This window comes from Mustela lutreola, chromosome 10 (assembly GCF_030435805.1).
Source record: "Mustela lutreola isolate mMusLut2 chromosome 10, mMusLut2.pri, whole genome shotgun sequence".
Lineage (NCBI taxonomy): Eukaryota > Metazoa > Chordata > Mammalia > Carnivora > Mustelidae > Mustela > Mustela lutreola.
Window position 1 is genome coordinate 50,176,124 of NC_081299.1, and position 14,752 is coordinate 50,190,875.

At 38.3% G+C, this 14,752-nt stretch overlaps 1 protein-coding gene across 10 annotated transcripts in view; it reads left to right on the forward strand.

Moving 5' to 3' along the window:
* The window catches only part of PATJ (PATJ crumbs cell polarity complex component), a 377,446-nt gene that overhangs the window by 10,878 nt on the left and 351,816 nt on the right, over positions 1-14,752 (forward strand). For all 10 annotated transcript variants that reach the window (XM_059135624.1, XM_059135619.1, XM_059135627.1 and 7 more), the window contains exons 2-7: positions 2,650-2,706; positions 2,809-2,975; positions 3,995-4,189; positions 5,491-5,630; positions 11,304-11,493; positions 14,394-14,522. In XM_059135624.1, the coding sequence (XP_058991607.1) occupies positions 2,685-2,706; positions 2,809-2,975; positions 3,995-4,189; positions 5,491-5,630; positions 11,304-11,493; positions 14,394-14,522 (843 nt within the window). In that variant the 5' untranslated portion in view covers positions 2,650-2,684. The remainder of the gene's footprint in view (positions 1-2,649; positions 2,707-2,808; positions 2,976-3,994; positions 4,190-5,490; positions 5,631-11,303; positions 11,494-14,393; positions 14,523-14,752) is intronic.

The following is a 14,752-nucleotide window of genomic DNA, read 5'->3' on the forward strand; positions in this document are numbered from 1 at the left end:
TCTGATAGACTTTAACCACAATTTTTAATTTGCTTACAGGAGTAAAATTCAACCTTAGGACACATTTTTTTTTTTTTTAAGATTTTATTTATTTTGACAGAGAGAGATCACAAGTAGGCAGAGAGGCAGGCAGAGAGAGAGAGAGGAGGAAGCAGGCTCCCTGCTGAGCAGAGAGCCCGATGTGGGACTCGATCCCAGGAACCTGAGATCATGACCCGAGCCAAAGGCAGCGGCTTAACCCACTGAGCCACCCAGGCACCCCTTAGGACACATTTTTGTTTTGGGTTACTAGATAGGTTCTCAACAATATATACAGAAATGTTTTTCTCAAAGGAAACCTTTGGTGTTTGGGGAATCCTGAGTTTTATACTCCATTAGTTACACAAATAGAAAATGTCTATGTATCTTCTAGCCATGACCCTTAAATCCATTCATTCTCAGATTATTTACAAAAAGCAATTAAGACATTTCCTGACATTTAAAAATGAGGGGCTATCAAAAACCTTTAGGGTGTTTGCAAGGGGTTCTGATTATCAAGCTGGGAATCCTTCCCTAAAGGAGAGAGCCACAGGTTTACCGTTAGCTGATTCCCTCCCCTTCTCATTTCAGTGGATTCAGACCTACTTTATTAGAATGCCTGATTGCTTTTGCCAGATTAATTTTTCCTGGAGTTTTGTTCATAACAATAAAGTAAATATCCTTGTACAATACATCTGTATGCCCTTTTACAAGTATTTCTTTTAGGGAGACCCTCAGAAGTAGCTCTTCTGGGTAAAAGAGAATGCAAATTTAATGTATCGATAGCTATTGCTAAAGTTGCTCTCCTAAAAGAGATTGTGCAAATTTATATTCCCACTTGTTTTTTCATGGCCTCTAGAATACATGCTATTATTAATTTAAAAAAATTGCCAGTCTGAGAGTAAAAAAATTATATCTCCTATTTTTCGCTTGCATTCTTTCTTTCAGAGAGGTTGATCTATTAATGACCACAGACAGAGCTGCTCTTGTCAATCCTCTAGGACCTTAGGCTACTACTATAGAAAAGGATAGTGCCATTGTAACCATCTTTTGTTACTGTTACCTGTCAATGGGTAGTGGTAAAGTTTGCACAGTTGAGATGCTGAGCTCATCAGTAGCGGTTTTGTCTATTCAGCAGTTCAGTGAACATTTAGATGGAATACATGGACCTTTTATCAATGCAGATGGCATCCCTTACTGGATATATATATATTTTTTTAAGATTTTATTTATTTATTTGACAGACAGAGATCACAAGTAGGCAGAGAGGCAGGCAGAGAGAGAGGAAGGGAAGCAGGCTCCCCGCTAAGCAGAGAGCCCGACGCGGGGCTCGATCCCAGGACCCCGAGACCATGACCCGAGCCAAAGGCAGAGGCTTTAACCCACTGAGCCACCCAGGCGCCCCGTCCCTTACTGGATTTTAATACCCTTTCCTACTTAGTGACCTTGAACTAGAAGATGAAGACCTCATTCAGCAACTGTATGCAGAGTTGATGTAAGAGAATTTTCACCGTATAGTACTCCTGTTTCTTTGATGGTTCACTACAATCTGGAGTACCATTAGTATAAATGACTACTGTGAAAGTGCCGGTTTGGTCTTCGCAGAGGATTTGCTGGAATTTTGAGTTGTGATCACATTACATTTTAGGTTAGTTTGAACAAATTACTGGAATTAAAAATACAGATAATGGCAATATGTTGGGTGATTACCTTTTGGAGACTCAGATGACTACTAGGAATCTGGGACTGTGTGTGCTGCTTAGGGTTTTTTTTTCCCCCCCCTAATCTCTAAAATCTTCACCTCTTAATGTAGATGTTCTTTTCCAGCCCAGGATCCTTTTTTTTTTTTTTTTTTTTTTTAAACAAAATGAACTTTAAGTATAATTTGTAATTTGTATACAAAAAATACTGATTTAAAATATGTAAGTCAATGTATTTGGACAAATGTATACATCTGTGTAAACAAAAAGTACCCCATTTGAAACTTAGAACATTTCCATGACCCCAAAAAACTCCTTCAGATCCTTTCCCAGTCAGCTCCTTTCTACCCTGCTGAGGTAAACTAATCTATAACTATAGACTGAACTTCATGTGGATGGAATCATACAGTTTGTAACCGTTTTTTATTTAGTTTCTTTCCCTCAACATAGTATTTTTGAGATCGATCCATGTTGTGTATATTTGTAGTTGTTTTTTGCTTTCATTCCCAAGAATTCTGTTTACATTCTATAAATAAAAATGCTACCAATATTCATGTATAGGTTTTTTGTGAGTTTGTATTTTTATTTTTCCTTGTAAGGATTTAGGAGTGGAAGTGCTGAGTCATAAGGTAAGTGTATTTTTAACTTTGTAAGAAACTACCAGACAACTTTTTAAAGCGCATGTGCCATTTTGCGTTTCTGCTAGTGATGTCGAGAGTTCCAGTTGCTTCATGTTTTCGTCAACACTCAGCAAATCGTGTGTTTATCTTTCTAGTTTGAGGAAACCTAGTGGGTTACTCAAGTTTTAATTTGAATTTGAGTGAAGTCTTTTGATGAAGCATGTTCTTGAGATTTTCTATAATTTTTTTACAGAACTATAGATGAGTAGACACTAATGGAAAATCTTTTGTGTTTTAAAATTTTTCTTTAGGTTTCTTTAAAAGGGATTGAAGACAATCATTCAAAATGCCTGAAAATCCCGCTCCAGGTATACTAGATAATGTACTTCTATCAGTAAATTTATTACTGATTCAGAAGTGGAAGGTACAGTGGGATTAACTTGTGCTCTGATTATCCTTCTTCAAACAAGATAAATTGCAGGTCCTACAAGTTCTTGATCGCCTAAAAATGAAACTGCAGGAGAAGGGAGATACATCACAAAATGAGAAGCTCTCTCTGTTTTATGAGACACTAAAGAGCCCTCTCTTCAATCAGATACTCACACTTCAGCAGTCCATCAGGCAACTGAAAGGGCAAGTAAGTTACTCATCAGGGTTTTACATGTTAGTATATTCAAACCAGCAAAGAAACATGGAAGGAGACAGAGACAGACAAACTCTCTCTAAGTGCACTTAACTCAGCAAGAAGACTGTACTGGGATTTGTGAACTGTAGGTAGCACTGGCATGGATAGTTTAGGAATATTTATGGGGGTTTCCTGGCTGGCCCACTTTGTAGAGCATGTGACCGTTTATGTTAGGGTCTTGAGTTCAAGCCCCATGTTGGGCATAAAGCTTACTTAAAATGTTTATGATAAATGTTGTGTTTTGTTTTGGAATATAAGTTGTACTTATTTATTTATTTATTTATTTATTTTTAAAGATTTTATTTTATTATTTGACAGACAGAGATCACAAGTAGGCAGAGAGGAAGGCAGAGAGAGAGAGAGAGGGAAGCAGGCTTCCTGCGGAGCAGAGAGCCCGATGCGGGGCTCGATCCCAGGACCCTGAGATCATGACCCAAGCCGAAGGCAGCAGCCCAAACCACTGAGCCACCCAGGCGCCCCAAGTTGTACTTATTTAAATAGGCGGGGCTCAATCCCCTGACCTGGATCGTGACCTGAGTCGAAGGCAGACACTTAACACTGAGCCACTCAGACACCCCAAGATTTATTTATTTTAGAGAGAGAGAGCACATTAGCTGGGAGAGGTCAGAGGGAGAAGGAGAGGAGAGGGAGAGAGTCTCAAGCAGACTCTGTGATCTCACAACTCTGAGATTTTGACCTTAGCCAAAACCAAAAGTCAGACACTCCATGGCCTGAGCCCCAGGAAGCAATACATTTTAATCTAGTAAATATTTTGTGTAATACTAAATGAAAACTATTTGTAGCCTAACACACACATAGATTCACATATCTGTGTCTTATTTTTCTCATGTCTAAATATTTAATTTGCAAATTATACATGTAATGGGTACAACAGAATATTTATTAAGTAAAAATAATTTATTTTCTATAGGTTTCTGCTAATGATTCTCTTTTGTTTTTCTCTTCAACAGCTCAGCCACATACCCTCAGATTGTTCAGCCAACTTTGATTTTTCTAGGAAAGGTTTATTAGTGTTTACACATGGTGCCATTCCTAATGGGAATGCCCAAAGACCCTCTAATAACTCGACTGTCTCTGGGTTATTTCCTTGGACTCCTAAGTCGGCAAATGAAGACTTTAAGTCAGTCATTCAACAGATGGCTCAGGTAAAGTTTTATCTTGTCATGGGACTATTTAGCTGTATTTCTTCTGTTACAAATTAAGAAAGAAAACAGTACTCCCTCTTTAAAAAGAAGAATACTCTATTTTTGCCTTAAAATTTGCTACTCTGTGTGGTTTGCTCACATATTTATTTTGTTAGGAGAGATTGCTACTATTTCTAACTGTGTATTAGAAATTTATTGGCTTAAAATTACTCAAGGAAAATATCTGTATGTGGTAAGGAGTTTTTAGATAATTACTCCAATTTGACACATTTCTGGACTTGAAAAGAAAGATTATGATTACAGGAAAATTGATGTCTATAAGAAGTGATAGAATTTCCTTTGAAACTGTTTTTAATTTTTTATCAAAACAGAATTAATGGGAGTTAGAGTTAATATGATTTGGGAAATCTCAGGAAACGTTTGAGAGAGTAATCTAATCCAGTTTTATCCCTAATACCTATTAAAAATTAAATAGACAGTTGAATTTTTGGATGTGTTAGTTTTGTCTTTGTTCAGCTCATCTTCTAATAGGTGTCTTTAAAAAATGAAAGTTGAGTTTTAAGATCAAAAAGAATCTCTTTAAGGTATAATATTTAAATAATCTATACTAATTCCTTTTTTGACTTTATAAGTCTATCCTCTTAATTTGACTAATAATTATTTTTATGTGATGCTTTTGTTATGTGATTATATTTATGAAGCTCTCATGTCATAAATGCAGTTATTTTAAAGCAATCAAATATTTGTTCATTACACATACAGCCCATTTGAATGGAGGCCTTTCCGTAAACCTAATAAAATGGAATATTAATTCATCACAATAAAATTAAAAACAGGATCCTAACAAATGCAGCTGGTTCTAACTTAGGCTGAACACTAGCGTATTTTTGATATCTATTTTGCTTTCTTCATTTAAAAATGTTTTTTTCACGAAGAGAATTTAGAGAATGCAGTGTAAAAAGTAATTTAGAACTTACTTTGGAAAAAGTTGTTTTTCTCAGGAGTTTTCACCCAGTTTGGGCTTCATCTCATAATGTGAATGAAGTGTGAAAATTTCTCTCTGATTCTCTGAGGTTGCAGAACACTGCACACTCCCTCTTACGTCCTACTGAAAATAATCAAGTGAGAGGATTTCCAGAAATAATTTATTGCTGAAATGCTAAGTTTTTTGGACAGAGATGACTTAGGAGAAGCTGTTTTTTGTGTTGCTCACAAAAATAGCAATTTCAGTTCTTTGGAAAGGGTACGGTTAGGTAGATCTGCTTCATAGACTTTTTTTTTTTTTTTAAATCCCCCTTTAGGGCCGGCAAATTGAATATATCGATATAGAGCGGCCTTCATCTGGAGGCCTTGGATTCAGTGTGGTGGCCCTGAGAAGTCACAGTCTGGGACAAGTTGATGTCTTTGTGAAGGAAGTACAGCCGGGGAGTGTAGTAGACAGGTAAGGGGGATGTTTCCTTTTGCATTTTGCTAATCTTTTCTTTGACAGTTCTGAAAACACTATTCTGAAGAGAGTAAGAAACTAGTAATAAAAGCAGTTAACCGTAGCAGCTAACATGTTCCCTTTCCACATGCATTTGTCAGGCCTTGAGCAGATATTTCCACATGTACTTGTGGCGGCCATCTAGCTAGTAGTGCCATTACCCTGTTCTGAAGGTGAGAAGGCTAAGTTCAGAGAGGTCCAGTGCTTTTCCTGTAGTCACAGAGCTACTGATGATGGAACTGTGAGCCATGATACGATTCCAGGACAGTCTGACGGCCAAGCTAGTGTGCTTTCCGTTCTGCCATACCCTCCCACAGTCGGACGTGGTATCTTAGCTACGTCTGATCAGTAACATAGAAATACTGAAATTCACATTCTGCATACTGTGTGGCTTATTAAACTTAAAATTATAACAACTATTTCGGTGCTCATATCATACTGTTCTGTACTTCTCTTGTCAGTTAAAAGCCTCCTCAAATCTGTGTGATCCCCCCTATTGCACTGAGCCATTGTTTTTGCATTTTAAGGGGTATGTTCAAGCCTTATATTCTTTCTCTATCTGATTTCAGGTCTTTTGTTTATTATTCATTTAACAGGCACACTTCATTACGTGGCTGCTGTCTATTAAAATAATAGCAACAGTAGTGGTTCTATTATTAAAAAAAACCTCTCAGCCCATAATAGATACTTGAATTCACATTCTCCATTCATAGGGGATCAGTTCTAGGCTCTGCACCTGAAAATTCAGAAATAATGGGTTTCCATGACTTTTGCAACTTTTATTCTGCCATTTCATGCAGCATTTCTTCAAGTATGTTCTGAGGAATCTTAACAGTGGTCAGATGTATTTATGAAATTCTGTTCCTGGAGATTGGGTATACATAGTTAGGATAGCCATATGGTTTATTGTCCATGTTGGGACTGGGGGGTTTCTGTTAATGACCCTGAGATAGCAAGTATAGAGTAGGGCTATTCTGGCAAACGTAAACAACCTAGGTGAGTCCAAACTTAGGGTCACTTACCTTTAGTTTATTTGAGACTGTTCTGTCCCTTGACAAAAAGCCTATTTAACTTCTATTGGCCCAACTTTCCTTCCTCTTTTTTTTAACTTAAAAATTATTATTGGTATAGAGTTCACATACCATAAATGTCAGCATTTTGAAGTGTACAATTCAGTAGTTTTTAGTATATCTTCAATGTTGTGCAATCTTGTTGTGGTCAGTCCTTATGTCTGAGGTATTCTGTACTAAGTCTGTAGTTACAGATTGAGGTGAGCATTTTCCAAAAGAGAAGTTTGATATGTTAGTGTGTAAAGAGCCTTGGCCAAGGCTAAGCAGTCAGGTGGATTCCCAGAGACAGCAGTGCTTAGAGGGAAACTTGAGACAATGGAGTCTGCAAAGAGCAGAAGGTGTCAGGAATAAAGAGACTGTCTTAAGCAGTAGTCTTAATGGGAGAAGGAACACAGCTCCTATTCTTGGAGTGAGGCTGATACTTACCTGCTATGGGAGCTTAGTGCAAGAGAGTACGAGAAAGAACTGGAAACAGGTGGGTTCGGTCATACTTGACCTTCCAGATCATGTTAAATGGTTTTCTTGATCAGTTCTTCTTTTCTCCTGAGGACTTTCCACATAGAACTGTGTTATTTTAGGAGCTTACCTAAGACCCTTTGGCTCTCAGAGTAATAGAATCCATTATTTTCGAAAGTTGCAATAGACAAGTTGTCTCCCCTTAAATGAAAATTCAATATATATAAATTTTCAACATATATATATATATATATATATATATGAATTCAATATATATAAATAGCATGTGGGAGTTAAATTATAAAAGTAGCAGTAAAACTAATTCTGTTCAACTTAAGAATGCATCAAAATCATATTTTGCAGGAGATCTCTCTTCTCTACAATTTGTTTATCTGGGGTTGAGGTTATATTCCCTGAGCAGATACTAACTGGAAGGAAATGCAGTGTCCTGGTAGTCTATTGGGTAAAGCAGGGGAGGTAGATTAAAATAGATTGATTTTCAGAAAATAGAAGATTTGAACGTGAGTAAATTAAGAACTTACACAAAATGAGTTACATCAGGGTTGAAAAGAGCCAAGAACATCTCATTCATTTGGGATTAATTAAGAAGTTTTCCTTAATGAACAAGCTGTGAATAGGAATTTAGGTAAAGAAGTCAGAGAAAGAAGGACATTGGAGGTGGAAAAAGAAAGTAATTTCTAGTATCGTCTGTAGTGGTTACATTTAAAAAGAAATGTAGGACTCAGGAAAGGTTCACGAGCAACATTCTCAATTTACAAAATATATACCTCAAAATTATAAAAGTAATACATACATATAATAGAAAATTACAAAATATAGAAATATAATAAGCGAACTCTAGGACTTTGACTACCCTAAGATAACTAGGAAATACTTTAGAATGTTTTCTTTTTATAAAAACAAGGTCATGGAGCATATATAGTTTTCTATCCTTAGCTCAACATAATAAGTCTTTCCTAATATTAAAAAAAGGATGTATAAGCAAATTTTTATTTTTTATTTTTTCTAAAGAGAAAGCACAAGAGCAATTGAGGGGAGAAAGAAAATCCCAAACAGGCTTCATGCCCATTGCAAGCCCATTGTGGGACTCCAGTCCTACGACCCTGAGATCATGATTTGAGCTGAAATCAAGTGTCAGCCACTCAACTGACTGAGCCACCAGGTACCCCAGGATGTATAAGCAACATTTTTTTTTCAAGATTTTATTAATTTATTTGTCAGAGAGTGAACTTGCGTATGTGCACATGAGTAGGCGGAGAAGAGGGAGAAACAGGCTCCCTGCTGAGCTAGGAGCCAGATGTGGGACTCAATCCCAGGACCCTGGGATCATGATCTGAGTGGAAGGCAGATGCTACACCAACTGAGCTACCCAGGCGTCCCTAAGCAGCATTTTAATGATACCTGATTTAGTGGAGAGACACCAATGATTTTGACGTTAAAAAATAGATGTTTTCACATCTACATTGTTAGTTTCAAAAGAGAATCTAAAACATGAGTGTCTATCCTCAGAAAACTTCCAAGTTAGTAGGATTTAACTAGCTCTGTCCACGGCATACTTAGTATGAATGAATATTCAGTGAGTGGTAAATGAGTGGGTCAGATCCCCGTGATAATGAGGTAAGTGATAGGGAGGGTGGAAGAGAGATTGACACTCAGCTGGATCGCAGTAGGTAGATTGATTTGGCTAAGCAGAATCAAAGGGCATCAGAGATGGAGGAAACAGTCTACACAAGAGAGGGAAAAGGCAGACATGTTTGAGTGGGAAAGAGTAGATCAGAATAGTTGGAAAAAGGGTTTATGTGCAGAGGAAGCCCAGTTGGAAGGAGTCCTTGGGGACCACATGCACAGGCCTTTGAATACCAAACAAGTTTATCCTGTGTCCTTGAGCTCAGAAGTTAACCAAATTCTGGGGCCACCCGGCTGGCTCAGTCCGTAGAGCATGCAACTCTTGATCCGGGGCCTGTAAGTTTGAGCTCCATGTTGGGTGTAGATTACTTAGTAAATTTCAAAGATTTTTTATTTATTTGACAGACAGAAATCTCAAGTAGGCAGGGAGGCAGGCAGAAAGAGAGGGGGAGGCAGGCTCCCTGCCGAGCAGAGAGTCCGATGCGGGGCTCGATCCCAGGACCCTGGGATAGTGACCTGAGCCAAAGGCAGAGGCTTTAACCCACTGAGCCACCCGGGCGCCCCTACTTAGTAAATTTTAAAGTAAAGGCTTTAAAAATAATTTTAAAAAGTTGCCAGAGGCACCTGGGTGACTCAGTTGGTGAAGCATCAGCCTCTTGATTTTGGCTCAAGTCAGGATCTCAGGTTCATGGAATTGAGCCTCGCGTCAGCCTCCATGCTCAGCAGGGCATCTGCCAGAGATCTCCCTCTCCCTCTGTCTTTCCCCCAGTTCTTACTCTGTCTCTTAAATAAATAAATCTTAAAAAAAAAAAAGTTACCAAATTCTGATCTATAAAGTTTTGCTGAATCTGCTGTGACCTCAGAAAGATAGGGGCAATATAATGGAGTTTTCATGATTCCGAATTTATGAATTAGATTAATGAATTAGATAAACCCCTTCTCAGGGGGATTTTGTATTTTGAAGGTTAATAGTGTTCATTTATGAAACTGTAATGACAAGAATTTGTTCTCTTTCCTTTGGCTCTCTCCTTATTGGTCAGTAATCTCAGATAATCATTATATATATTCAAGTTGGGTGATACCAGCATAAAGCGAACCTAGCAAAATAAACCTTGAGAAGTTTTGAAAGTTTGGTTTTAAGCATTAGATAAGGATCTGCCTTAGATGGAGATAATGAAGTCAAATACATAAACCAGAGTAAATCCTAAAGTGAAAGAGTATGGTTCAGAGTCCGCTGACTAAGATAAGATGCTATACTTGTCCAGGCTTTAATTTCTTGCCTGTAAAATATAAGTGCTTTTTAAAAAGGATTTTACTTGAGAGAGAGAGGGAAAGAGTGTGGGCCGGAGCAGGGGGAGGGGCAAGCAGACTCCATGCTGAGTGCGGAGCCCGACATAGGGCTTAACATGCTGGGCTCCATCTCAGAACCCTGAAACCATGACCTGAGCAGAAATCAAGAGTTGGATGCTTAACTGACTGAGTCCCCCAGGTTCTCCTGTAACTAAGTAAGAGACGGTTGTGAGGATTAAATGAGATAATGCCTGTAAAGCATCTAGCACAGTTTGTGGCTCCTAACAAGTGCTCAGAAAATAGTAACTATAATAGTGTTTTTTCTCCCCTTAAGGTTTTACTAATTTCTTTTAAAAACAGTTATTATTGGGGTGCCTGGATGGCTCAGTTGGTTAAGCGACTGCCTTCGGCTCAGGTCATGATCCTGGAGTCCCGAGATTGAGTCCCGCCTCGGGCTTCCAGCTCCGTGGGGAGTCTGCTTCTCCCTCTGACCCTCTCCCATCTCATGCTCTCTCTCGCTCTTTCAAATAAATAAATAAAATCTGAAAAAAAAAAACCAGTTATTCTTATTATTTTTTTTTACTTTGGTTAGCAGTTGGGCATTTGGGGACTGGGTCAGAGAAAAGGGCTTAAATATAGATTTAGAAGTAACATCTGTTGATTTTCAAGGAGAGTTTGGCCTGACAGTTGACAAATGTCGGAGAAGCACAGGTTGATGGAGACAGGATGACTCTCCTGGAGAGACGGTTATCAGTGAATTTGAGGATACAGTTGTCCTGGTGTGGTATATGCTGAAGTCAGGTTGGAAGGGGTACAGTAGTATAGGGTTTATGCACTAATGGGGGCAGTGTTCTTATTCGCAAAACCTTAGCTGTGGGGCCCCACACATTGCTTTTGGTTATTTTTGTAGCCGAATAGTTTTGTGTGTATGTATACACACACATGGGCATATGTGCATGCACACATTTACGGGTGCACTACTTAATCGGTTAATTAGCTAATAAGTGCTTTGATGAGAAGCACTCTGAAGAGCTCTGTTATGTAATTATTTGAATAACTGTCCTAAGTGAAGTAGTGCCATAAGAAATAAACGGCTTCGCTTGAATAATAGATTTTTTTTAAAGATGCTATTATATCATTTATAACAGAATTTTCTTATTCTATCAAGGGATCAAAGATTAAGGGAAAATGACCAGATATTGGCTATTAATGACACACCACTGGATCAGAACATTTCCCATCAGCAAGCAATTGCGTTATTACAACAAACCACTGGATCTCTGCGTCTGGTTGTGGCCAGGGAACTGGCCCACACAAAAACGTCTGCCAGCCTAACTGATCCTACGCTGCCTGAAACAGTGAGTTGCAAATTTGGAAAAATAACTTAATTTTGAGTTAATGCTACTGATCTTAAGAAGTGTAAAGACATTTAGAAGGTGTTATTTTACTTGTCATACTTTAGGAAAGATGATCACATCTCTAAATACAACATTAGCATAATAAACAAGATATTTCACAGAAGATTCTGTTTTTTCAGTGTCCTGTGGTTTCCTTATTTATTATTTAATGTAGAAGGTGAATTGTAATTATGCATAACTTATTTGGTGATGGAAAGAGTCTTATGTTCCTTGGAGATGTAGGCAGTTCCTTAATTAAGCTGAGAGTTTTTATTGGAGATTTACTGTTGAGTATCTTCAGTAAGATTTAGTTATTTTATTTATTTCAAAAACATTATTTTTGTGAATGATACTGGGTGTTTATGACTAGGTTGTTGACACTGTAAAATTATAGAAGTTTTCCTTTTCATGTAAATGTGTATACTGAGCAATTTAAAAGAATAAAAGCTTATGTCTCTTTTGGGAATCTTTCAACTTGGTTTATAACGTTTTACAGATTTTGGCCTCCATCTTCAGAATGCAAGCTAATAAATCTTATTTTCTTATAACACTAAGTGCTGGCTGATTAATTTTCATTCATTGGGGTGAAAGAAACAATGGACCGTCTGGATATAGTACAAGGTCACAACACAAATTAACGTATAGACATTTTCCCTGTTGTAATCAGTGATATTTATACAGCACAATTTACATAATAAATACAATGAACAAAGTGGGAAAGTGCTTTGCATAGTGGTTAAGAACAGGGGCTCTGGAGCCAGGCTAAGGTGGGGTCAAGTCCAGTTCTTCCACTTCCTAGCTGTGTCCTATCAGGAAGTTTCCTTGACTGCTCCGCTCCTCACTTTCTTCTGCTTGTCCTTGAAACTCATAACCGCATGTGCGGTTTCAAATGCGGATTAAATGAGAATGCACGTGAAGAGCTAAGCACAGTCCCTGTACAGAATATACACTCTATGAATATTAGCTGTGATCCTTAATTCAGGCATATTTTAACAAAACTTGTTACTTCCCAGATACTAGATATTGTTTCAGACCTGGATTTATTACGTATTCTAATATCCCTGGTTATTTTAACCTTGCAACTTAGTATATTTTAACCTTCCAACTCAGTATAATAGTAAAACCGGTAAATATACCCTGTTGAGCTTGAGATGAGAATTTTATTCTCCAATTTAATGTACATTTCTTTTCTTTCTTTCTTTTTTATTTTTTTTTTATTTACTTTTTTTTTTTTTTTAAGATTTTATTTATTTATTTGACAGAGAGAGATCACAAGCAGACAGAGAGGCAGGCAGAGAGAGAGAGGAGGAAGCAGGCTCCCCGCTGAGCAGAGAGCCCGATGCGGGCCTTGATCCCAGGACCCTGAGATCATGACCTGAGCCGAAGGCAGCGGCTTAACCCACTGAGCCACCCAGGCGCCCCATTCTTTCTTTCTTTTTTAAAAAGATTTGTTTATTTTGGAGAGAGAGTGGGTGGGGAGGAGGGCCGGAGGGAGAGCGAGAGAATCTTAAGCAGAGTCCCTGCTAGGCACGGAGCCAGAAGCTTGATCTCACCATCCTGAGATTATGACCTGAGCTGAAACTAGAGTTGAATGCTTAACCAACTGAGCCATCCAGGTGCCCCTATTGCACATTCCTGATGGAAACCTACTAGTTAGAAGGAAAAGGCTTAACGTCTCTCAGTCTGATTGATGTAGTCCTATTGCTCATGTCTTCAGTGGGGCCTGCCTTTCCTCTCCCATATAAGAGCCTGCTTAATTAGTCTCTTTACCTCATGTCCTCAGCATTTCATCCTTCATATTGCTGCCACAATAATCTTCCTAAACCACTGCTTTGTTCCTGTCCTTCCTTCCTTTTTTCTTTTCCTTAAAGATTTTGTCAGAGAGAGAGCGTGAGCACAAGCAGGGGGGGGAGTGGCAGGCAGAGGGAGAAGCAGACTGTCTGCTGAGCAGGGATCCCGATGAGATCCTGATGAGGGGCTCGATCCAGGACCCTGGGATCATGACCTGAGCCGAAGGCAGACCCTTAACCGACTGAGCCACCCAGGCATCCCTATCCTTCCTTTTTAAAACCTTCAGTTATTCCTTTGCTTATCCAGTTAAGTAAATTCAATCTTTTTTTTTTTTTTTTAAGATTTTATTTATTTAACAGAGCCAGCAAGAGGGAACACAAGCAGGGGAGTGGGGGAGGGGGAAGCAGGCTTCCCACTGAGCAGGGAGCATGACATGGGGCTTGATCCCAGGATCCTGGCACCACAACCCAAGCCTAAGGCAGACACCCAATGACTGAGCCACCCAGGTGCCCCTAAATCCAATCTTTTGACCATGCCTTGACCCATTCTGTTCTTTGGTTTTCCCTTTTGCTTGGATATGTGTTTTTATTTTTTTCTCTCTATAGTGCAATTAACACGTGACTTTTTCCTCAAAGCTTTCCATAACTCTTCATTGGATTTGACTTCTTATTTCTACCCCCCACCCATCCTTTATAATATTTTGAGATTCTCTTTCAATTCAGGTAAACACATACTTATTTGTTCCTGGGAATTGTGCTAGATACTAGGTACAGACTGGAGAATGAGGCAGCAAGTCTCTATCCTCTTTGAGCTATATGTTTTATGATTCAGTATTCTTGTCTCATTTTAATTATTTGTGTTTTAGATTATCTTTCTACTGGGTTATATGATTCTCAAGGGTGGGGGCCATCTAATCATCTTTATATATATCCTAGCCTCTAGAAAGTTGCCCTGATTACTTGTAGGCATGTTCAATTTGTGGTATATCTTTTACTTTAGTAATTATTGTATTGGAAAGCTAAGTATCTGTTTCACTAACATTTTGGCTTTTATTTCCCATTGATTTGTAGGTACATTGGGGGCATATTGAAGATGTTGAGCTCATTAATGATGGCTCTGGATTAGGTTTTGGAATAGTCGGAGGAAAATCAAGTGGTGTGGTTGTGAGGACGATCGTTCCTGGAGGATTAGCAGACCGAGTAAGTTGACTTGTTTGTTCTCATTTTGGTGTCATACAGTTTAAATTGTGTGGGTTGAAATGTAATTTCATAACATGAATTATTAGGATATAGGATTCCATAACTAGAATTTATGTGTTGCTAAAAATATTTTTTATTCCCATGAATGTTAACATATACTCACTTGGCTTTATTAGAAACATTTCCTAAGTCAAGTTTTTTTTTCTTGGCTTGTGGTTGACAGTCTTCTT